Source organism: Saccopteryx bilineata, chromosome 4 (assembly GCF_036850765.1).
Source record: "Saccopteryx bilineata isolate mSacBil1 chromosome 4, mSacBil1_pri_phased_curated, whole genome shotgun sequence".
In the NCBI taxonomy this organism is placed as follows: Eukaryota; Metazoa; Chordata; class Mammalia; order Chiroptera; family Emballonuridae; genus Saccopteryx; species Saccopteryx bilineata.
Window position 1 is genome coordinate 36,340,340 of NC_089493.1, and position 25,467 is coordinate 36,365,806.

At 43.1% G+C, this 25,467-nt stretch overlaps 1 protein-coding gene and 1 pseudogene across 5 annotated transcripts in view; one reads left to right on the plus strand and one right to left on the minus strand.

Annotated features, from left to right (window-relative positions):
• Nucleotides 1–25: 25 nt before the first annotated feature.
• Nucleotides 26–25,467, minus strand: part of PPP1R36 (protein phosphatase 1 regulatory subunit 36) — a 30,386-nt gene continuing 4,944 nt past the window's right edge. For 2 of the 5 annotated variants that reach the window (XM_066274814.1, XM_066274817.1), the window contains exons 3-11: nucleotides 16,637–16,723; nucleotides 15,233–15,330; nucleotides 15,062–15,128; nucleotides 12,437–12,535; nucleotides 7,030–7,164; nucleotides 2,056–2,098; nucleotides 1,554–1,732; nucleotides 1,278–1,469; nucleotides 26–366 (exon numbers count right to left, since the gene is read on the minus strand). In XM_066274814.1, coding sequence (XP_066130911.1) covers nucleotides 180–366; nucleotides 1,278–1,469; nucleotides 1,554–1,732; nucleotides 2,056–2,098; nucleotides 7,030–7,164; nucleotides 12,437–12,535; nucleotides 15,062–15,128; nucleotides 15,233–15,330; nucleotides 16,637–16,723 — 1,087 coding nt within the window. In that variant the 3' untranslated portion in view covers nucleotides 26–179. Of the gene's footprint in view, nucleotides 367–1,277; nucleotides 1,470–1,553; nucleotides 1,733–2,055; nucleotides 2,099–7,029; nucleotides 7,165–12,436; nucleotides 12,536–15,061; nucleotides 15,129–15,232; nucleotides 15,331–16,636; nucleotides 16,724–17,101; nucleotides 17,211–25,467 lie in introns of those variants that run through there. The other 3 variants (XM_066274816.1, XM_066274818.1, XM_066274819.1) reach the window with 3 other exon arrangements.
• Nucleotides 6,100–6,904, plus strand: LOC136333861 (actin-related protein 2/3 complex subunit 1A pseudogene; annotated as a pseudogene).

The following is a 25,467-nucleotide window of genomic DNA, read 5'->3' on the forward strand; positions in this document are numbered from 1 at the left end:
AGGACAATGAGATTTCCAAGAGCTTTCTGGATTTCTTTAATAGTCTATTGTTGAACTTTTAACAAAATAACTTCAACAATCAAAAATGTTTAATAATAAGTATTAGTTGACTGTAAAGTGATTGAGTCAAAGTAGTGACTTAATTACAAGGACTTGCTACAGAAATGGAATGTACCAGATTATTTAGGGAATGCTGTTTGAAAGGACAGTGTTTTCATGGCCAAGTCCATCGTATCCTGAAGCTTTGTGTTGTTTCTTTCTATCAGGGAAGACTGTCTCACAGATGATTTCAGGTTTTCTTCCGGTTCATGGGGGAGAAGAGTATGAAGGTTGAATAGACATCGAGGCTCCCCCAAGATGCCAACTCTGTGAAAAGAATTATTGGTATAGCTGAGTGGTGAGGCCAAAGACTAAGGTAGGGGTGTGTGTCTGTGTGTGTATGCATGCACGCATATACACAGCTTTTTCTTTTTCTTTTTTTTTGTTGGAAGCATTCCCTGTTTCCCTAAACCACCACTGTGGTCTTAAATATGGGTAAAAAAAACTCAGCCCAGGCCCTGGCTGGTTGGCTCAGCGGTAGAGCGTCGGCCTGGCGTGCGGGGGACCCAGGTTCGATTCCAGCCAGGGCACATAGGAGAAGCGCCCATTTGCTTCTCCACCTCACCCTCCTTCCTCTCTGTCTCTCTCTTCCCCTCCCGCAGCCAAGGCTCCATTGGAGCAAAGAGGGCCCGGGCGCTGGGGATGGCTCCTTGGCCTCTGCCCCAGGCGCTAGAGTGGCTCTGGTCGCGGCAGAGCATCGCCCCCTGGTGGGCAGAGCATCGCCCCTGGTGGGCGTGCCGGGTGGATCCCGGTCAGGCGCATGCGGGAATCTTTCTGACTGTCTCTCCCCGTTTCCAGCTTCAGAAAAATACAAAAAAAAAAAAAAAAGAAACTAAAAAAAAAAAAATAAAAACCCTCAGCCCAAAGCCAGATTTTGTCCTGGCCCTTCCCAGAGATGATTCTTCTAATGGAAAAACCTCAGCCTTATAAAGCCTGCTACTCATTCATCCAAATTAGAACTGTTTGCAGTCTAGCTTAACAGTCTTTTCTAGTTTAGATGGGTATACCAAGAGCTGCTCTGGAAAGGAAACAGGTGGAAAGGAACACGGGGTCGGTAGGAAGATGGCGCTTTCATTTTTGTTCAACTCTCTGGCAGAGGCACGGTGTCTCTGTCCCTCCCGTCCCAACCTAGGAAATGACAGTCGGGGCTCTCTTTTCTCTCTCCCTGGGCCACTTACATTGGCATGTGCACAGAGTCCTGATTTTTCATATGCTCTTCCACCTGGGCTGAGGACTTGGTGCCTACTTGATGATAGCTCTTCTCAAGGATATTCTGAGCTTTTTCTCTGAGAGATGGCAGCAGAGTAGACATAACTGGAGAACGCATGTTAATTGCTTTTTTAATCGCTGGACGTTTTGCCATCATTCTCCTATAGGGGGAAAGGTGACATTTACATCACATCTTCCTGTTTTCTAGAAATGTCCTTGAGCTGAGGAAAGTAAAAAGGTCATACCTGAATTGTACAAAGGTCATGCGTTTCTTTGCCCCTCCTGATTCTTCATCCTCACGCTTCCTTCGAGGAATATTGAACATATTGGTACGAAAGAGCCTCCCTATTTCTTCCTCAATCTCTGTGAAGTGTTGACGCCGGAAGACAATCCAAGCTACATACGTACAGAAAGTATACAAGGACTACAACAGAAAACAGACAGGAGTCACAACCTACAGCTATGATATGAAAAACTCCCAACTGTCTATATAACATTGCTAAGTAAATATAAGCCCAGATGATAACAATTTCTCAAGATTCCACAAAAGCTGTGGAAAATTATACATATATTCACCTTTGCAGGAGAAAAACTGGAGCAAAATTTTTAAGTTGTAGCATAAAGTTTGTTAGCATCCTTTTGAGAAAGGGCATTCATTACAAATAAATACCTGACAAATGTCTATTATTATTGCTATATTTCATTTTTCATAGCAAAGAGAAAAGTCCCAAAACATAAGTGACTTACCTCAAAGAATTTCCAGTCTTTTTGAGTATCTGATATTTTCTCCCTGCAATATAACAAATCACAGCTATAGGTTCAGAGGGAAGTTCAATCTTTCAGTGATCTATGCAAACCCTTATCTTCAAAAGGTCCCGTTGCAGGATCATTACTTGTGTCCCCAAGACTGTTTGGGCACATGCCATCAAAATGCATTGACCCTGACCAGGCAGTGGCGCAGTGGATGGAGCATCAGACTGGGAAGCGGAGGACCCAGGTTTGAGGCCCCGAGATCGTCAGCTTGAACACGGGTTCACCTGGTTTGAGCAAGGCTCACTAGCTTGAGCCCAACCAAGGTCGCTGGCTTGAGCAAGGGGTCACTCGGTCTGCTGTAGCACCCCAGGGTCAAGGCACATTATGAGAAAGCAATCAATGAACAACTAAGGTGCCACAACGAAGAATTGATGCTTTTCATCTCTCTCCCTTACTGTATGTCTGTCCCTATCTGTCCCTCTCTCTGTCTGTCACAAAATGCATTGATAATGAGTCCTAATATCTTTTTTTCTGACTTCTTAGGTTATCCAGATCAAAATCCCTAGCATGTTCCATCAAAAGTTAATAATAGCCTGACCAGGCAGTAGCGCAGTTGATAGAGCATCGGACCGGGACACAGGATCCAGGTTTGAAACCCCAAGGTTGCCAGCTTGAGTGTGGGCTCATCCAGCTTGAGAGCAGGGCTTCTGGCTTGAGCATGGGATTATAGATATGACTCCATGATTGCTGGCTTGAGCCCGAAGGTCACTGGCTCAGCTGGAGCCTCCCGGTCAAGGCACATACAAGAAAGCAATCAATGAACAACTAAGGTGCCTCAAGGAAGAATTGATATTTCTCATCTCTCTCCCTTCCTGTCTGTCTGTCCTTATCTGTTCCTCTGTCTCTCTGTCTTAAAAAAAAAAAAAAGGTCAATCAATAGGCCCTGGCCAGGTAGGATTGTTCTGATACTCAAAGGCTGTCGGTGTGATCCCCAGTCAGGACACAGAAACAGGTTGATGTTTCTGTCTCTCTCTCTCTCTAAAATCAATAAAAATAAAGTTTTGTGGGGTTTTTTTTTTTTACAGTTAATCAATATAAATTCAGGATAAACAAGCCAACCAAGAAATGTATTCTTCCAAATACTACTGGTGATGCAAGTACTGGGGAGGTGAGAAAGGTAAAAAGATATAAAGAGGCAACACGAGGTGTTAGTAGGTACGAAAATAAAGCAATTAGAGTAAGTCTAAAAGAAAAAGAAAAAAATCTTAATGATTATGGCTATTGAATGCAAAAAGAAAAGGAAATATATCATTATGCCATGCAAATATAATCTATGCCATGCAATCAACAGACTGGATACAATAGTGTGCTCTTCCTTCTGAATGAGCTATGTAGACTGAGCCTTATCTCCTAAAGGCAGGCATTTTTTCATGAGCCCTTGCAACAGAAATTTAATGTTAAAGACACCGGACTGGCATGGGCACACTCCCCAGCACTGGCCATTCTGATTCCTTTTCCCAGCCTTAGGAACGTGGGCGTGGCCGGGGAGGACTTGAGGGTTGACAGAGAGAGCTGTGCCCCTGCAATCACTTGAATAGTCATGGGTGCCAAGCACCCCAGGGTTGATTCTGGGTTTGCTTCTGCTTTTGCGTGGGTCTTCTTTGGAGTAACTGATCAAGAACTGGCCCTGGTATCAGGCTCTCCCGAACCATCCTGAATTCCTATGGTCTAGTGCAAATGACTCAAACTTCTCAGGACCTGAATTCAGCCTCTCGCAGGGACTTTATAATCTGTATGAGCCCAAACTAGACTTTCATTTTGGGGAACCGCTGAGGAGACGGTTGAACTTTTACTGAGCTGGGTCCCTCCTACCTCACCCTCTTCACTTACACACTGGCTTCCTCGTCCGCAAGTCTACGACAAAGAATTAAGAGAATGGTAATTGCAGTGAACATTTACTAAGTGTGGACTATGTGCCATTTACTAAGTGTGGAATATGCTAAGCCCTTTATACTTATTATTACATTTAGTTCTCATAAGATCCCTATGGTATAGTCAGCTTTATAGTTGAGGAAACTGAAGTTGAGACTTAAGTTCAAAGACACATAATTAGGGGTAGAGTCTGTACTAAAACTTAGGCTCGTCAGAGCTCCACATTTGTCCTCATAACCAGAATGCAAGGGAAACAAGCTTTTTATTTAGAATAATTTGTAGGACAGTTTAAAAATATTAAACAAAAGAGCCCAGCAGAAACTTTTCAGAACAAGCCTCAGCATCCTTCTGTTCCACCTGAAGCCTCCTTCTGGCCAGAGTCCATATGCGGTATTTCCACTCTTTCACGGACACTGCCAGCTGAAACCAGAGACCGTGCAGACCTGCCATGCTGAAGCGGACACCAGCCAACCTGCTTTTGGAATACCAAGTCAGCTTGCGTTCCGGGAGGCTTAGAGCAGTACTATATTGGCACAACACAAACCAGCACCATCTCAGCAAGGTTTTGAAAGGACAGAGTAATTTCCCAGGGAACATACACTTTCTCTTTTACATTTCTTTCACTGTTCTTTTTTTAAACATTAGAAGAAAAGGTATCATGAACTTCTTCCCCTCTTCTTCAAGATGCCATAAAACTGAGGCTCTCTCTCTTAAAGACCAAAGCAAACTGATGTAGCTCCCAGTGCAGTGATTAAGTACAGAATGTAGTGGGTTTCTTCTTACCATTCTGACTTAGTTCTGCATATGAAACTCCACTGCATCCAGGAAATGAAGGCAGAGAATGAGTACATTTGAGAACCTCATAGTTTAAATCTGCAAATTTATCTCTTGCTGGTGCATTTTGAATCATTTTGCTTTATCTCAATTTTATGTCATACTTTTCATAGTAAGTACATAATAATTATAAACTGAGTATAAATTTAGAAATGTGCTTAGTATAAATAGAACTAACAAATCTAAGCTCCCCAAATCCTCTACAAATTGAAACAGGGTTTATAATAGCACAGCACAATGTAACAGAAATAGAAAGCAAGCCATAAATGTAATTTTAAACTTTCTAGTTGCAACCATAAAGAGAAACAGGTGAAATTCATTTTAATAATATATTGGCAGTAGTAGAGCGTCGGCCTGGCGTGCAGGAGTCTCTGGTTCGATTCCCGGCCAGGGCACACAGGAGAAGCGCCCATCTGCTTCTCCAACCCTCCCCCTCTCCTTCTTCTCTGTCTCTCTCTTCCCCTCCCACAGCCAAGGCTCCATTGGAGCAAAGTTTGCCTGGGTGCTGAGGATGTCTCTGTGGCCTCTGCCTCAGGCGCTAGAATGGCTCTGGTCGCAACAGAGCAACACCCCTGGTGGGCATGCCGGATAGATCCCGGTTGGGCGCATGCGGGAGTCTGTCTGACTGCCTCCCCGTTTCCAGCTTTAAAAAAATACAATAAATATATATATTGGGCCAGGGCCGGTTGCTCAGTGGTAGAGCATCCGCCAGACAGTGGATGTCCCGGTTCCATTCTCGGTCAGGGCACACAGGAAAAGTGATCATCTGCTTCTCCAGCCCTACCCCTTCCCCTCTTGATTCTCGGTGTTGGCCCCAGGTGCTAAGAATAGGTCTATGGAGCCTCTGCCTCAGGCCTGAAAGTAGCTCAGTTGCAAGCAGGGCCCCAGATGAGCAGAGCATTGATTGGCCCCAGACGTGGGTTGCCAGGTCAATCCCAGTCTGTCTTTCTATCTCCCCTCCTCTTACTTGGAAAAGAAGAAAAAAAATAGTATATTGATTGTATCTAAACTACCAAACATTATCAGTCCTTCCTGAAGGAATGCAAAGCCGAGGGCCACGCCCACTGGGGTTCTGGACTGGAGAGGAAAACGTTGAGTTCCACATGCCCCCTGCTGCTTTAGGTAAAATCAGGCTGAAATAAATGTCAAGGCCTACTCTTTATCAGGAAAAGAAATTTCAAAGGATTATGTTTGTGGGGAGGGGAGAGAGGGCTTGGTGCCTGTGACTGGGGGTGAAAGTAGAGGAATGGGGCTTGAGGATGACTTATACACATGAACTTCAAAGAGCCTTTTCTCCCCGTCCTCATCCACACCTCCAGCCACTTCGGTCACCCATCAGATGACAGCTGTATTGAGAGCACAGAGTGGGACATAAATCCTAGGGTAGAGGTGGGTGGTGGCCGAGCCAGAACTGCCATAACCAAAGAACAGATCTAATTCCACAGCAGGTGTCACAAAGGGGGTTTTCTTGTCTATCCTGGAAAACACAAGAGAGCTTTCACTTGCCGGGCAGACTGCAATGCCCGTGTCTGAAGTCAGAAATACGGTGTCTGGAAGCCAACTCAGGGGATCCTGAGAATGAACTGTGGAGCCACTTTTGTCAAGTGTTCCCCTTCAGAGAACAAATTTGCTGTGGGATGTGTGGCATGACTCATTTCTGTTTGTTGCTTTGAGTCTGAAAATGACTACTCGGTAAGCAAGCCCGTTAAAAAGCCAATTCGCACCATGGTCCTCAGCTTGGGCTGGAATCCCAACAATGTATTGCTGGCAATGAGTCATGCAATTTCAAATGCAAAGTGCTTTCTGCATATATTAAAGAAGTGGATGACAGCCAACCTATACACCCTGGGGCTGCAAGATGCCTTTTGGTCAGCTGATGTCAGAGTTTGGGGGCTGTAGCACTGGTGGCTTGGTGCACAGTGTCAACTTTTCCACCTATGGAAGATGCCTGCCCCGGGTCAGCCATGACAGCACCATGCCCATTGCCAAGGCCTCAAAAAGTGTGCAGGGCTCAACTCTGAAAACAGAGTTCCTGCCCCCCCCCCCAAGTGTGTCATTTGTCTTGGAAAATAGCTGAGCCAAATTATTCTGTACAACAAAAAAGCAGCTTTCTCCATAGCACCAAAAGTCAAATGTAATAGTCTCACGGATGTGGCTAAACAGAGAAGTGAAGAAGGAATGAAATCCTAGGTGTGCACTTACCTTCCACAGCACATGTGATGCTTACAGGGCATTCCCAAACCCAGGACCAGCAAGCAGTACTCCTGGGCCAGGTATTTCTGTGCCGCCTCTAACTTACTTAAAACCAATTCCATCTCTTTTTTCTCTACAGGGCCTCTGAAAAGAAAAATGATAATTAGGGTTAATTTTGAAAAATGCATGTATTAATTAATAAAAATTCAGAAGTATAAACTGTTTTGAAAGAAATACGAGTCAACACATCTGACTTATCCTTTATTTTATTCAAGCCGTGGCATGGGTCCTCAAGGTCCTTTTTTAAAATTTATTTTTATTTTAAAGATTTTATTTATTGATTTTATAGAGAGAGGAAGAGGAGAACAAGAAATATCAACTCATAGTTGTTTCACTTCAGTTGATCATTGATTGCTTGTCGTACATGCCTTGACCGAGTGAGCCCAGGGCTTCAAACCGGTGACCTCAGCGTGCCAGGTGGATGTATCCATCGCACCAACACAGGCCAGGCTCAAAGTCTTTTGATATTTGTCACTGTCATCAGCATCTCAAGCTATGGCAGATTTTCACTTTTTTATAGATTCTTTACAACTTTATGCCACATATCCTTAGTTTTATATACAGGCAGTCCAAATTTATCACCCATCTTGTTTTTGGAGGCAGCCCACTTCCTTGCTGCTTTGCTAAAATAGATGGTTACCCCCATCTCAGCTTCTCCTGGGCTCCTGATGTTACTACTAAGGATGGGGGCTCAATGTTTGCCTCCTCTCACCTCTGTGTTTGCTAAGCAGGTATTGTGGAATACTACTCTGAAACTTTAGCATCTTTTACAATAACCTTTCTTCCCCTTAAAAAACACACCCAGTTCTAACTGAATTGCAAATGAACTTTAAAAGACAGCCTATTCTTAGGTTATATATAACATGTCTAAAGCCTAATTTTAAAAGTTTCTGAAGTACAGAAGGAAACAATATTGCCTACAATACATTCCAATGACTACTATTGGTAAGGTGTCACTAGCTTTTTTGGCTTTTTAATTTTCAGAAAGATTTAAACCAAATGAAATTTAAACAACAGGGACAAGTTATTGACCCTTCTGATGTTAACCACTGGATTGACCACATGAGGATATGTTGTGGGGGGAAGGAGGTGGGTTTGAGAATAATATAGATAGTTCAAAGCAAAAACAATTATCATATGTGATGAGAAGGCTTGTGAGTGGCTGAAATAAAATGAGTCACTGGGATAGATAAATTGGGCTCCAACTTTAAATGCCTAAATTTCATATAACCAAACACACATCACCACAAGCACCCCAACGGCCATCATGGCGCCTGCCTCTCTATTTCCTTCCATAGTCCCCACCCTCACCATTCACTCCCACTCTGTCAGAGCTGTCGTCGTAAACAAACCAAACTGAACAAGATCAAGAAACACCTAGAGACTTTTAGGCCACTGGTTCTCAAGTTTTAATATATGTAAGAATCGCTTGGGGTTAGTTGCTAAAAGTGCAGATTCCCAATGTCGGCCCCTCTCAAAGAATCTGGTTTAATAGGTTGGGGTAGAAGCTGGCATTTAAAACAAGCCCAGGTTGCCTGACCTGTGATGGTGCAGTGGGTAAAACGTCAAACTGGAACACTGAGGTCGCCGGTTTGAAACCCTGGGCTTGCCTGGTCAAGGCACATATGGGAGTTGATGCTTCCAGCTCCTCCCTCCTCCCCCCTTCTCTCCTCACTGAAATTAAAAATAAATAAATAAATAAATAAAACAAGCCCAGGTGTAATCCTCTGGTACAAAGTTGATAATAATTTCAAGTGCCGTACAATTGTTCATAAACTTTGATGCAATAATCTCGCCTGGAAATTTATTCTTTTTAAAAATCATCCAAAATTATGGGAAAATCTACTGTATAAATATTTAGTGCAATCATTATTTATCTTTTGTCTACCAGAAAAACTCAAAACTGCCAAAATATATATAATAGAGAAATAAAATGACTAGTGCTACAGGATGTATTATATACAGCCAGGTACTGTCTAACCTAATGCATGATTCCCTGTGGGACTTAAGCCAGGGACCAAAGTTTGTGCCCTTAATCACCATACTGTACTGCCCCTTAATAAGTACATCAGTAAGTCAATAACATATCAGCTTGATAGAATGTTATGCCACCATTAAAAATTATAGTGAAGACTGTAATGCTTGTGAAATGTTTAAAACTGAACACATTTTAAAAAACTGCATACATAATACATAATGGTGCCTTTGCTTAGAAACTATATGTCTGGCCTGACCTGTGGTGGCACGCTGGATAAAACACTGACCTGGAACACTGAGGTCACCGGTTCAAACCCTGGGCTTCCCTGGTCAAGGCACATATGTGAGTTGATGCTTCCTGCTCCTCCCCCTGCCCTTCTCTCTCTCTCCCTGCCTCTCTAAAATGAATTTTAAAAATTAAAGAAAAGAAACTACATGTCTGAAGGTAGAGTGGAGGTACAGTGACCACTGAACTGTAGAGGTATCTGAAGACTGAAAAACGAAGCAGGCAAGCCTTCCAATTATAATAGAATTTATTATAGGGTAAATTACTTACAAGGGGTAAGATTGGCGTGGACAGGCAATCCAGTGGTCTAGGTCTCATAGCTAACTTCTGCCACCAGACCATTACTAACCAATATTTTATAGTGTGGTTGAACTACTAATGACTGACAAGACAAAGGGACAAGCATGCAGCATAAGCCAAGAATCATATCTCCTGGTGGTCTTATGATGGATACTTGCTTGAAATTGATACCAACACTTAGTTTGGTATTTATCTCAGCTGCTATGCTATTCTGGCCATTTACTGACAAGAATCTTTATAATTACATTATGTAAGTTTACAGGATACAGCTAATCATTAACTGACGCTTTGGTGCTGCCTGAGACTAGTTACGTTAAAGGGATACAGAGATGTAGTCAGTTTTGCTCGCGTCAATATCTATACACTACAATTCCTAATTATAAGTGGATGAACTGTGGAAAAGCAAGCACAGTTGACTGGTAGCAGGTGGTGGGCAGATTGCACAATGGTTTAGGCATAGGTTTTGGAGGTAGACAGACCTCAGTTCTAACATCAACTCCACCAATTATAAGGTATGTAATCTCCAGCCCATTATTTAACCTCTCTGAGCCTTAGCTCCTTCATCTGTAAAATGGGGATAAGGCTTCTTCTTCTGGAATTAGGGGTTTTAATCATCTAAAACCATCAAATTGTACCTTTGTTATCCTCCTAAATCCCTTTCTGCTCCTTTCTTAGTTTGTAGGCTTTCCTCCCAAGTGCCGAGGAGGTTAAAACAATATGCATTATTGTTCTGTGAAGTAGGCACTAGTGTTATCTCTATGTTATACCTCACTAGTTTGACTAAAATGAATTTTTTCCTTAAAGTTATTTATTCCAAATTACCTCAATGCAAGCTACATGTATATTTCTATTATAGTAAGTAAACCAACAGACTACTGGAAGCCTGAAAATGAAAAGTTACCGTAATATTTTTAGAATCACACTATAGAATCAATAACTTTAAGTCTTGGGGTTTTGTTTTTTTGTTGTTTTTTTTTTACTGTTGTTGTTTTTATTTTGAGAGTACACTTATTAAAACTAGGGACAGTGAAACAAAGGAAAGGCTTAAGACAGAAGAGGCAAGATCCCAGCAACAGGAGTGAGCCTGGGCGGAGCTGCTGTGGCCCCTGGGAAGTGCGAGGAAGAATCAAGCAAAGGAAACTGCCTTGGCCCCTTAGAAAGAGTCACTGAAGCAGAAGATGAGAGCCAGCTGGGCTGCATGGGCTCAGAAAACAAGTTACAGAGGCAAAAGGAGGGGCCTTTGAGACAGGATCAGGGGTTAGCCCTGGCCGGGCTGCCGCTGCCCGCTGCTCTCCCAGTTGCAAGTCTTGTGGGAACCCTTGGAGTTTAGGAAGAAAACATCAAAGATACACACCTAAGAAAAAAAGTGGGGGGAGGGGGGAGGCACAGGCAAGCCCAAGAGAGTCTGCTTGTTTCTTTCTTTATTACTCGATAACCGATTCTTTCTAAGAAAGCCTACCTTATACCACTATGTTCTAATAAGTTTTAGTGAATTTTTAAAATAAGAAACCCTTCTTCTATTATCTATTCCTATAAATTAAGAAAGGAAACTGATCTCTCTGCCAGATTAACAATAATCCTCAGAATTAGGGGGGAAAAACACCTCACAAAATATAAGCTAACATGCCACCAAAGTCTAAGTTTCTTTTAGGGAACAGTGAGACTCCTCAAACCTCTGAGCCCATGGTGGGCTTGAGCCCTTTCTCTTGCTCCCACAGAAACACTTCATGATCTCTGGATGCTGTGGAATGCAGCCCTGACATAACATATTATAATGGCTTTACTGGAGCAGCAGTGTTGGAATTATTTATTTGGTTCTTTACAAAACTGCTGTCCAAGATACATTTATTTACCCATAAAATCAAACTGCTTGGTTATATACAAGGATTTTGCATTTTGAAAACATTCTGCAACAACAGATTAATGATTCTACCAGCATTCCTAACAGCTAACTCACTGGGTTGGTTCCACATGTACTACTGGAAAGGGCAGCCCGGGCACTGGAAAGTTCCATGGCTTTTGAAAGGTCACCAAGCTGGAGAGAGCACTGTTTTGCTCCGGCCTTTGAGTTCCAGATTTCGACACTGGGTGTATAGTTCTGAACCACCTCTGTCTAAAGCAGTTAAATTCTCCATATATAACCTAAGAAATTTTGTGGGCTTTTCCCCTGTGATATTATTTTGGTCAAATCTGTTAACTTTTTAAATTCTTAGTTTTTTTAATTAGATGCTTGCAAACCTTTTAGAAAGAACTTCGTAAGCATAAAAAAAGCATACAAATAATAACTATATCAGCACTGTCCAACATTGTAGCCATGTGCTTATATGTGGCCATTTAATATTTACTATGGCTATGTTGTGAGTATAAAGTAGATATCAAATTTCAAAGGCTTACTACAAAAAAATAGTCAAGTATTTCATCAATAACTACTTAACACTGACTGCATATGGTAATGATAATATTTTTAGGTCACTGGGTTAAATAAAATAAAATTAATTTGATGTGTATTTTTTTACATTTTTAAAAAGTGGCTACTAGAAAATTTTAGATTACATATGTGACTTTCATATTTCTATTGAGCAGTGCTGGTCTATATTGTTTAGAATATTCTGTTACCAGGCCACCCATCTAAATTATTCAGTGAGCCTCAAAAACTGGTGAACTCCTCCATGTAAAAAGTTTCAGTTTACAACAAAGATTTAAAATTTTCCATCACCCCTTCACCTTAGGCAAAAGTGAGTTTTAATTCTGATAATGTTAAAACTCTAAAGCATGTTACAAAATCCTACTTACACCATGTAAGTTTTGGGCTTCTTTTCCAGCGAGGTTTTTTCCAAGTAATGAGATAAATAGTATAATAATGCCATGAGGAAATTGTCAAGATTCTTATTCCTATGTGGAAATGGAAAAAGAAAAAGAAATCAACACTAACATATTTCAAACATTATTTTCTCATAAAAATATATAAACACAGTATAAGTAGAAATACATGTTATCATGGCTATCATACAACTTATTAATTTCCCATCTAAAATTCTATCTACTATATGTTAAAGATGTAAGAAATCTGATTTTTGTAAACATAACTTTTTGGAAGGTCAGACATTTTGATAATTGATAACTTAAATTGGTATGTTTTGCTTATCAATTAGTTCTAAATTTAAAAAAATTTATACACAAATGATATTTTTCCATTGTTTAAAAAATGTACATAATTAGAGCATCTTCCTAATATGCCAAGGTTGTGGGTTCGATCCCCAGTCAGGGAACATACAAGAATCAATGAATTCATAAATAAGTGGAACAACAGATTGATGTATCTCTCTCTCTCAAAATCAATACATAAAAATTAAAAATAAAATAAAGTAAAAAGAAAGAAAGAAAAGAAAGAAAGAAAGAAAGAAAGAAAGAAAGAAAGAAAGGCCTGACCAGGTGGTAGCACAGTGGACAGAATGTCTGACTGGGATGTGGAGGACCCAGGTTTGAAGCCCTGAGGTTGCCAGCTTAAGTGCAGGCTCATCCGGCTTGAGCGCTGGGTTGCTGGCTTGAGCATGGGATCATGGACATGACCCCATGGTCGCTGGCTTGAGCCCAAGGACAATAGCTTGAAGCCCAAGGTCGCTAGCAAGGGGGTCACTTGCTCTGCTGTAGCCCTCCACCCCCCAACCCCCTGTCAAGGCACATGTGAGAAAGCAATCAATGAACAACTAAGGAGCCACAACTAGGAACTGATGCTTCTCATCTCTCTCTCTTCCTGCCTGTCTGTCCCTATCTCTCTCTCTCTCTCTCTCTCTCTCTCTCTCTCTCTCTCTCTCTCTGTCATACACACACACAAATGTAGCAAGTAAAAAGTTCTCTCCTCTCACCCCTCTGTTACCATCCTATTCCCTAGTGATAACCATTGTTCTGAGTTTGTTATGAATCCTTTCTAAACTTTCTAAAGCATAGATAATCATATGTGAGTACCCCACCCCAACACACATGCATAAGCATGAATACTTCTTAATTTTTTTTGTAACAAATAGAATAATGCTGTATATACAAATCTTAACAACTTGCTTTTGTCACTTACATTTGTGTAGCAAGGACCTCTGTCCATAATACTATGTATAGATTTTCCTCACTTTTTTAAACAGCTGAATCTTTATCTCATAACTGATGTAACTAGCCCTCTATTTGGTAGTTATTTAGGTCTTTTAAAAATATTGTAAACATTATTGCAGCAATTATCCTTAAAACCATATCTCTGAGTAACTTCCTAAGTGAAATTGTGAGGACACAGTAAATAGGCATATTGAAGTTTGACAATCTTTTATCATTTGTTTTTATACTAGAAGTCATTGTTTTCTTTCTAAATATTCTTACAAGACTTCTGCTGCTTCCCTTCTAATCCTAAATGGAAACTGTTACTCCGGCATGCTTTCCTTAACTAAGCCTTGAAGGCAGGATGAAGGTGAGCATTGCAGGTTTGTTTCCAGGATATTAATAACTACCTGTCTTAGGCTGAGTGTTCCCAAAAACTGACCCCGAGACAAAGGTTTGAGAGTAAATAGTTTACTAAGGAAGAGATCTCAGGAAACATCCGTAGGAGAGAGGGGAAGTGAGATAGGAAAGAAAAGGAAGCCAACAAAGGGGATAACAAGCTCATTATCACTGTGGACAGATGAAGTCCAGGGCTGTAGGGGATTCCGGGAGGCGGTGCAGAAAACCTCTGGAAGTTATCTTGACAGATGGAAGCTGGGATAGTCATCCACCAACTCTCTGTCTAGCATGTCACGGACTGAAGGCTGCTTCTGGGGCACTGATTCCCTAGAGCTCCTCGCTTGCCCTGTAGTCAGGCTGAGAGAGCTCCTGCCATGGAACAAGGCTTCAGAGAGAGGATCTCAGGTGTTGGTCAAAGCAGCTGTCATTGACTGCTGAGCGAATGTGGGAGGACTGCCAACGGCATTGGGGACCCAACTCTAACTGAGCACTCAAGTGCAGGCGTCATGTGAAGCACCTTCCATGGACAGCCACGAGACACCAGGACTTCCAACTCTGTATCTGAGGAACCTGAGGCTTAGAAAGGCCAGGAAGCTCACCCAGAGTCCCACACTGAGTACGTGCCGGGGCTGCCAAACACAGCTAATGGAGAAAACTGATCTTCAGTAAATGAGTATCCCCTTGAACTATCCTATAAATACAGGGCAGCCTTTATGGAACTCGGACAATACGCTCTCCACAGGCCTTGTCTGGGAACCTTACAGCGGGCTCCCGTGACTTCGGGCTGCCTCTCTGTGGCCAGGGTCCTGAGAGCATGGCTTGCATAGATCCAGCCCCACAGCCTTTCTCCGAAAATCAGATTCGTCATCATTTATCAGATAGAATTCCTTCAGAATAAAGGGTAAAAGATCTAAACTCTCTCACAGCATTACGTACCTCATAAACGTTGTCAAAGAGCAGAACCGCTGCATCTCAATCTCTTGTAGCAAAAGCAAAGCAACAACTGAAAAAAATAAAAAATAAAAAGGTTGACAACTGAAAGAGGAGCACAGAGCTGCCTTAGAGGTTCACACCAGATAAGGTGAGGATGAGGAAGCAGCTACTCACATTTAGCATCGTGCAGCGTGATGTTGCCCTGCTGACCTCGCTTCTCCAAGGCTTGAGACGACTTAGCATCTCTTGAGACAAATCTTTTATCTGTCAACCTGTTTTAGAATTTAAGTCTCTAGTAATACTTTAAAAGGCTTTAGTTGTTATTTAATCTATCCTGAAGTGCATGAGGCTTTTACTATAAAGTAATAAGAGCCTAAGTCTCATGCTCAGATTTTGTTTAAGGTAGGATCATTTAGAAATATGTTTTATTAAACATTATATGTACTATATACTATGGGTAGGAAGGATGTACACTGCCCAAAATAACATGTAAAGACCAATTCCATCTAAATTAGATCATTTAAGTCATCTATTTAAGGTGTAAATACCATTTTCAGATTTTTATTTTATTTTTATTTTTTTATTTTTTTGGTATTTTTCTGAAGTTGGAAACGGGGAGGCAGTCAGACAGACTCCTGCATGCGCCCAACCGAGATCCACCCGGCATGCCCACCAGGGGGTGATGCTCTGCCCATCCAGGGCATTGCTCTGTTGCAACCAGAGCCATTCTAGCACCTGAGGCAGAGGCCATGGAGCCATCCTCAGCGCCCGGGCCAACTTTGCTCCAATGGAGCCTTGGCTGTGGGAGGGGAGGAGAGAGAAAGAAAGGAGAGGGGGAGGGGTGGAGAAGCAGATGGGTGCTTCTCCTGTGTGCTCTGGCCAGGAATCGAACCCTGGACTCCTGCATGCCAGGCTGACGCTCTACCACTGAGCCAACCAGCCAGGGCCAATACCATTTTCAGATTTTAAAAAAAGTATAGCTTGACCGGTAGTGGCACAGTGGATAAAGTGTCAACCCAGCATGGTCGCAGGATCAAAACCCCAGAATTTCTGGCTCTGAGCACAGGCTTGTCAGCGTGGGGTTTCTGGCTTGAGCGGGGGAATCACCCACATGATCCCAAAGCTCGCCAACTTAAGCCCAAAAGACCTTGGCATGAAAAGCCCAAGGTCACTGGCTTGAGCAAGGGGACACTGGCTTACCCTGGTCAAGGCACATACAAGAAGCAATCAATGTACAACTCAAGTGAAAGCAACTACAAGTTGATACCTCTCACCCTCTCTCTCCCTTCTTCTCTCTTAAAATTTAAAAACAAACAAAAAATATATATATATACATATATACACACATAAAAGTATAGTATAAAAAATCTAAAAATTTGCTAATAGGTAAATTATTACAGGAATACATTTATGAGGACTATTGCAACTCCCCCCACCATTATGAAATAGTTCATGTTCTTTACTTCATGGGTGTTTACTTTTCAATCTAGAAGAACGGAAATGATAGTTTCTTAAGAGTCTATAAAAGCTTAGCCTGTTCTGCTGAGAGTTTCTATCATGGTTGGGAAATTAAGATACCTGTCCGAGGCTGTACCATCAATTTCAGCAAAGTGAACTGCTTTGCCTTTCTTTCCTTTTTCTTTGACTTCTACTGCAGGTGTAAAACTGTAATAGAAATGAGAAAATTAGGAACTTCATCATTTCCCCGGGGAAAATGAATCATATCATGACCATAGCTCGTGTAACCTTAGGACTAGGATATATCATGAGTGGAGACTAAAGAGAATTTGAGGTACAGCAGAGCTCAACTTATGTATTTACATATGAAATAAACATCTAGAAAAATATTACAACTTCAGACTTTATATTCAGCCCCTACATATCAGCAGCCTCTAGAATAGCATCATATATAAAACATGTCCATCTGAAAACGTTGTAGTAACTTCACAAGAAACAAGGTTCATGATAGGTTTGGAAGAATGTTCATTTCATTCATTAAGTATCCTTTTCTCAGTCCCAGCCCCATAATTCAAAGTTTCTCACCTTATTAATTTTCCTGAGATAATTTGAGGCTGGGGAGCCCAAAAATAATACATTTGAAAGAATACATTTGGGATTATCATGTAGATCCAGTCTATGAACTAAGTCAAACAGACTTAGAATTATAAAATCAAAATTTTGAGGTTAGAGGACATCGAAAAGGTCGTCTAGTAAATGGCTGTCACAGTACTGATGGAGAGAACAAAGGCTCCGAGAAGCTGACTCATGTCTCCTAGTTTGAAAGTCATGGTGGGCACTGCCTGCCCTTAGCCAATAGTCGAGCATTTACAGCTAAACCTCTAGTCCTTATTCTCTGGCCCCTGGACATGCCTTCCCTACTTCACACTTGTCCGAGTGACATTTCACTTGACTGAAGTCATTCTCTAGCTCCCTGGTGAAATGGATTTCTTTGTGAGTACCCTGCAGTGGCTCTAGAGGCAGTCTACGCTCTCAGTGCAGATGGAATCACTAAAAAAAATTCACTAGTAATCATTGAAAACTGTCCTTTGAATTACACCTCTGTGGATTGTTCCCAAACCACAGCCTGAGCTGGTTCTGCACCCTCCTACAGTCTCCCCCGCCTCCTTCTCAATCTGACAACCCATTTAAAATCTGGTCTTTTCATAGACTGCATTTTGGTCATGTGTTTTCCTAATATTACAACATAATCCTGTTGTTTCCCTTTGCCCTGAAATGAATGAGAAAAACATCTTATTTTCCCTGTAGAATTGATCACTAAAGTGCAGAGGGCTGGACCACTCTTGGCTTCCACTCAAGTTAGAGCTCTTCAGTGGTTTATTAGCAGTCTTTCCTTAGGCCATAATGAGAACAGGAGGTTCAGGGCTTCTGGTGATGTAGTTTCCTCTGCTGTCTGTCCTCAGGGGAGTCAAGGACATTGGCAAAGACTCAGACAGGCTACTGGTTCTCTCCCAGCTGGGAGTAGGGGCACTTGAAACAAGAAGGGATAGGACTACTGACACCATGTCAGAGGAAGCATGCCTCACGGGCCAACCAAAATGTGGCCCATGAATAAAGGTATTCTTTCTTTTTCTTTTTTTTTTTTTTAACATTAGCTGGTGGTACCTATTAAGTCACAACTTTTCTTTCTTCCTCTTCCTTTCTTTCTTCCTTTTTCCCCTTCTTTTCTTCCTTTTTATTGATTTTAAAGAGAGAGGAAGGGGGAGAGGGAGAGACAGAAACATCGATTTGTTTCTCCATGTGCCCTAACTAGGGATCCAATTGGCAATTTTTGCATGCAGAACAATGCTTTAATCCCCTCTTTTTTAAAAAAAAAAAGAAAAAAAAAAGGTTTTATTTACTGATTTGAGAGAGAGAGGGAAGTGGAGAGTAAGAGAGAGAGAGAAAGAAACATCAATTTGTTTTTCCACTTATTTATGCATTCATTGGCTGTTTATTGTATATATACCCCGACCAAGGTTCAAACCTGCAACCCTGGCACATCAGGAGAATGCTCTAACCAACTGAGCTACCCAGCCAGGGCTGTGTCATTTCTTGCATGGAGGAAATGGTTATCCTGTTGTAATATGATAGATATCTCCCTCAGGGTATAATCTGAAAAGGTAAGGCAAGATCTGCCCGTGCTAGGTATTCTCTGAAGGGAAAGATTTCCAGTGTCATTCATCCAGGAAAGATGCCAGGAAACCCAAGGTGGGGGAGAGGAAAGGAACCTTCCCTTGATTTGAACTTGAAACTACCTAGGAGTCTGCAAACTCCTGTTGGCTAGCAGGTTTATAGTAAAAGGTGGCCTACCTCACGTGGAAGGAAACTAAAACCGAGGAAGAGGTTTCCAGATAGAATGTGAATACCCCTAGGATCAAGCTGGTACTTTGCAAAGCAGATGATCTGGATTCATGATATTCCAAATTTCTTCCCCATTTCTGGCTGCTCTTTCCTGGTCTCCTGAAGCCCCTTTTCCCAATTATGTTCCCTAAATGAGGACCTATCTCCAGGTTCCATCTGGTTACTCACTTCACTTCCTCTGAGTAATTCATCTGCTTAACTAACACTAATAACTCACAAATTTATATTTAAGGTTCAGATCTTTCTGCAGACATATAAATGAATACATCTGCCTATTGGATACCTTTGCTTGGGCATCCTATAGACACCCCAAACTCAAGATGTCCAAGACTGAACTCATTCCCCTTGAACTTGTATTTACTATTCCTATTTCCCCCATTTCAGCAAAGAAGTGTCACCACTCACCCAGAAGTCCAAGTCAGAAAACGTGTCATTCTTGATTCCTCTATCACTCTTAAGCCCTTACAGTAATCAGTTAATTCTTCAATATTTTTTTTTATAGATTTTAATTATTGACTTTAGAAAGAGGAGAGAAAGAGAAACGTTGGAGGGGGGCCAAGCAGGAAGCATCAATTCGTAGCTACTTCTCATTTGTGCCTTGACCCAGCAAGCCCGGGGCTTCGAACAGGCAACCTCAGCATTCCTGGTCAATGCCTTATCCACTGCACCACCAGAGGTCACACCAGTATCTTTTCAATTTCTCTACTTCCCTCTTTTCCCTCTGCCACCATTTTAATTTTAGCCACCATTATCAACCAACGAAACTTTTGCAGTTGCTTCTTAGTTGATCTCCCTGCCTTCAGTCTTGTCTCCCTCCAAACTATTTTCCGCACTGTAGGCAGAGTTATTTTCCTAAGATGCAGTTCTAATCACGTTGCTTCCCTGCTTATAACCCTTTGATGGCTCTCCTGAACCCTCTGAATAAATTATAACTTCCTCAGCATGGTGTGCAAGACCTTTCATGATCTTGCCCTGGTCTACTTTCTCTCTTCATACTTGGAACTCTATACCCAGCTGCTGAACTAAGTGCAGTCCCAAACATGTCACATGCCTTCTCAAGAATGGGCTTTTTGTACATGCTGTTCCTTCTGCCTAGAATATACTCTTCTCCTCCTCAACCAAATCTCCCTTTGCCTTGTCAACTCCTTCTCCTCCTCAGGTCTTCGCTTAGTTATCACCTTCTCTGGGAAGCCTGCCCTGTCTCCTGGGCTTCAGGAAATGGGCACTGGGTCAGTGTTGGGCAGATAAAATATATTATGCTCACTTTGTTAAAGTGGCGCTGCCCACGTGAGGCTGTCACCCAGGTGATATTAATGTGTGTTGAGAATCCTTATAGCCTGGGGCTTGGTTTTGGGATTAAGCCTTTCCCACCCGTTTTGATGTGGGGTGGTACAATCCAATCATGCCTCAGAGAAGTGACTTTGTATTAGAGACTTCCCTATTTTGTATATTGGATTAGAGGTTGTGAAGCTACACTATAAAATGGGGATGGAGCGGGAGCTTGCGCTTTTGGTTCCTGGGATGATTAGCATGAGAGAGCAGAGGGAGCAGAGCAGAGAGCAGAAAGAGGCCATGTGGCCAGGAGAAGCAGCCAAGATGGCGGAGTGCTGAGTGAGATGCCAGTTTGTGTAGTGTTTGTATCTGGGATAAGGAAGGAGATGGGGAACAGAGGTGAATAAGGCTGGTGAGCTAGAAACCTTTGATTCTAGGAAACTTGGATAAGTCAGTAGCTTTGTGAGCACTGAATGTGAGTGGGTTTTGGAGCCCAGTGTGTATTTTTACTTGCCCGCCAGGTGCAAGCTAGAATTAAAGAAAATGGCCCACCAGTTTGTGGCTCCTTTGTTTCTTTACCGACTGTCCGAATCCAGTGCGAACCTGCATGGGCTGGGCTGCTGTGATGGTGGCCCTGACCTTGCCTACTGGCCTTACAATGATCAAGATCACAGGGTTGAATGGAAAAGATAGAACTAGTTTTTCCACTGAGTACGGTGGGAAGGAGATAGTACAGATGGAAAGCAGAGGAATTTGAAAGTGCAAGGAGGGATACCTATGCTGCTCTCCTCAGTGAAAATAAACCAAACCCTTCCAGGCTGCTCCTGGAAGGTCAATCTTTTGGTAGCACTGTTGCTGACCCTAACTCTTCCCCTGAGACTGGGATACCCCTTGGAGCTCATTCACCAGTAAGAGAGGGTGGTTTTTGTTGGTTTTGTTTTAAAAGCAGGAAAATTGTTTGTTTTGGGAGAAGAGATGGAAAAGAAGGAAGGTAGGAATATGATTGTTGGGCAGATAAAATGTATTACGCTCACTTTGTTAAAGAGGCCGTTGCCCAGGTGATATTAATGTGTGTTGAGAATCGTTGTAGCCTGGGGCTTGGTTTTGGGATTAAGCCTTTCCCACCCTTTTTGATGTGGGGTGGTACAATCCCATCATGCCCAGATAAGTGACTTTGTATTAGAGACTTCCCTATTTTGTATATTGCTTGGGATGGGTGTGATTATATTAATGTGTGTGGGGGGCAGGCTGTGGGCAGGCAGGATCCTTGTAGCCTGGGGCTTGGTTTTGGGATTAAGCCTTTCCCACCCTTTTTGATGTAGGGTGGTGCACTCTCATGAGGAACCCCATTAGGCCTCAGATAAGTGACTCTGTATCAGAGACTTCCATGTTTGTATATTGGATTAAAGGTTTTGAATCTACACTATAAAGTGGGGCAGACTGGGAGCTTGCTCTCTTAGTTCCTGAGATTAGGATCAGAGAGGAGAGCAGAGAAAGGCCACGGAGGAGGCCAGGAGAAACAGCCAAGATGGTGGAGTGCTGAGGGAGAAGCCAGTTTGTGCAGAGTCTGGGCCCCCTAAGTTATCATCTCTTTTTCACTGGTAAATTTACCGATAGGAGGTACTCTATTTTTGCTAGTTTCCATCTTTATCTCAGATTCTCTCCTCATCTAGTTTCTCCCCATTTCCAATTTCTACCCTACTGCCCTCCTGAAACTATTGCTCCCCTGTAAGGCCAGGAGCCAGGGCCACCACCATCACAGCAGCCTGGCCCATGCAGGTTCGCATTGGATTCGGACAGTCGGTAAAGAAACCATGGAGCCAAAAACTGGTGGGCCATAGTCTTTAATCCTACCTTGCACCCGGCGGGCAAGTAAAAATACACACTGGGCTCCAAAACCCAGTCACACTCAGTGCTCACAAAGCTACTGACTTATCCGAGTTTCCTAGAATCAAAGGTTTCTACCTCACCAGACTTATTCTCCTCTGTTCCCCACCGCATCTCACTCAGCATTCCACCATCTTGGCTGCTTCTCCTGGCCTACTCCACGTGGCCTCCTTCTGCTGCTGGCTCTACTCTCTCCTCTAATCATCCCAGGAACCAAGGGGCCAAACTCTCATTCCGTCCCCATTTTATAGTGTAGAAATCCAAACCCTTAATCCAATATACAAAACAGGGAAGTCTCTAATACAAAGTCACCCTCTGAGGCATGATAGGATTGTACCACCCTACATCAAAAAGGGTGGGAAAGGCTTAATCCCAAAACCAAGCCCCAGGCTAAAGGATTCTGCCTGCCTTTAGCCCACCCCAACACACATTAATATCACCTGGGCGAGGGCCTCCTCCTGTTATCTTTAACAAAGTGAGCATAATACATTTTATCTGCCCAACATCCCCCTAGCAATCCTAACTTGCTAAATCTAAAGAAAGACCTCTTTTTCGTATTTCTCCCACCCTGAGCTCTCTTTAGCATCGAACTTTGCACAACACTCTCCACTCCAATCCCTCTTCTTAGAATATCTTCTTTTGCCTTTGAGGCCCTGTGTGTCTCAGGGTTTTTCCTCTGACCTTCTAATCACTCTTCCTCCTTAGCGACCTCTAGAATGAGTCTTTGACTCTCTATTCTTCTGCAAGTCATCTCTCCTTGGATTGCTGCATAATTGTCTTGTCTCCCTAGTTCTAATCTCACCCCTCCATACTACCATGGGAGAGGGCTTTCTACAGTGTTGGGCAGATAAAATATATTATGCTCACTTTGTTAGAGATGGCGCTACCCATGTGGAAGCCCATCACCCAGGTGATAATATTAATTGCCCTTCTTGCTTGGGATGGGTGTGATTATATTAATGTGTGTGGGGGGCAGGCTGTGGGCAGGCAGGATCCTTGTAGCCTGGGGCTTGGTTTTGGGATTAAGCCTTTCCCACCCTTTTTGATGTAGGGTGGTGCACTCTCATGAGGAATCCCATTAGGCCTCAGATAAGTGACTCTGTATCAGAGACTTCCATGTTTGTATATTGGATTAAAGGTTTTGAATCTACACTATAAAGTGGGGCAGACTGGGAGCTTGCTCTCTCTTAGTTCCTGAGATTAGGATCAGAGAGGAGAGCAGAGAAAGGCCACGTGGAGGAGGCCAGGAGAAACAGCCAAGATGGTGGAGTGCTGAGGGAGAAGCCAGTTTGTGCAGAGTCTGTGCAGGGAGAAGGAGATGGGGAACAGAAGTGAAGAAGGCTGGTGAGCTAGGAACCTGTGATTCTAGGAAACTCAGAGAAGTCAGTGGCTTTGTGAGCACTGAATGAGTGGGGTCTGGAGCCTAGTGTGTGTTTTTACTTGTCCGCCGGATGCAAGCTAGGATTAAAGCTAATGACCCACCAATTCTTGGCTCTGTTGTTTCATTACCATCTGTCCAAATCCAATGTGAACCTGCATGGGCCAGGCTGCTGTGATGGTGGCTATGGCTACTGACCCTACTGGCTTTACATACAGCATGTATGTAGTGCTGTCATGTATGCTCAGTAATGGCTTGTGTACCCTTGCCAAACAGAACTAGGTCTGAGAGCAATGACGGAACTGGCCTTCTGCCTCTGCGGCACCCACACTTACCACTGTCGCCCCTCAACCCCGTCTTTCCTCTGCCCTGTCTCATTATCATAGAATGGGGTGACATAAGTCTCTGCAGCATTATCTCTGAATGCTGAAACTTATGTTCCAGCTCATAAGTCCTCTCTGATTTCAAACCTACACTTGAACTTGTGATAGGATGTGCTTAGAGTTTAAAAGAGAATCCGGGCCCTGGCCGGTTGGCTCATGGTAGAGCGTCGGCCTGGTGTGCAGGAGTCCCAGGTACGATTCCCGGCCAGGGCACACAGGAGAAGCGCCCATCTGCTTCTCCACCCCTCCCCCTCTCCTTCCTCTCTCTCTCTTCCCCTCCCGCAGCCAAGGCTCCACTGGAGCAAAGTTGGCCCGGGTGCTGAGGACAGCTCTATAGCCTCTGCCTCAGGTGCTAGAATGGCTCTGGTTGCAACAGAGCAACACCCCAAATGGGCAGAGCATCGCCCCCTGGTGGGCATGCCGGGTGGATCCCGGTCGGGCACATGCGGAAGTGTGTCTGACTGCCTCCCCGTTTCCAACTTCAGAAAAATACAAAAAAAAAGAGAGAGAGAATCCATACCTATATTTCCATCAAATCCAAACACTAACTCTGACCTAAATCATACACAGATCTGCTTTCCTCTTCCTTAGTAGTGTTCCTAGCTGCTGGACTTCCCAGGTAATCCTGATACTTTGAGGCTGGCCACACCTCGCTGCTTTAACACAAAGCAGCCCCACTACAAAACAGCTGCCCCTGCCCCCCCCCCACTACTCTGCATGGATTCCTCTCCCCTTCACTCCTAAATGCCTCCAATTTGTAAATTCCACAGAGTCTGAAGCTTGGGTTTGTTTTTGTTTTAACTTTTAAAATTGAAGTATAATTTACATGTAGTAAAGTACATAACTTTTAAGTGGACAGTGTTGTAAGGTACCAAAAAGCTGCAAAATTAATATTGATATTCTAGAAGGAAAGGTCAGGCTTTCCTGTCCCGTCCTTCCTTTGGGAAGGGGGAGGGAGAAGAAGGTAGAAGTTTCTGGCTTGCAAGAACAACGGGTCATTTAGTTTTAAATCTAAAATAAAGGTTAACTGAGAAACTTCTCTTTCAATGGGATACAGAATTTACATACCACCTTACAATGATTGTAGTTCCTCCCCCTTCCTGGAATCCTGAGAGTAACATACCTCTAGGCAAAGGAGGGAAGATGAACCCTAAAAGATTGTAAACATCTTTGATTGTGTTACCTTGGAAGTCTTTTTTTTTTTTTTTTTTTTTTTTTTACAGAGGCAGAGATAGACAGGGACAGACAGACAGGTACAGAGAGAGATGAGAAGCATCAATCATCAGTTTCTCGTTGCGCGTTGCGACTTCTTAGTTGTTCATTGATTGCTTTCTCACACGTGCCTTGACTGTGGGCCTTCAGCAGACCGAGTAACCCCCTGCTGGAGCCAGCGACCTTGGGTCCAAGCTGGCGAGCTCTTTGCTCAAGCCAGATGAGCCTGAGCGCGACCTCTGGGGTCTCGAACCTGGGTACTTCCGCATCCCAGTCCGACGCTCTATCCACTGCGCCACCGCCTGGTCAGGCTACCTTGGAAGTCTTAATGTTTCTGTGTATCCCCTAAACAAATGTTGTAAGTTTATGCCATGATGTCATGTTCTCCCCCACCCGTGTGTGATCAAGGGTATATA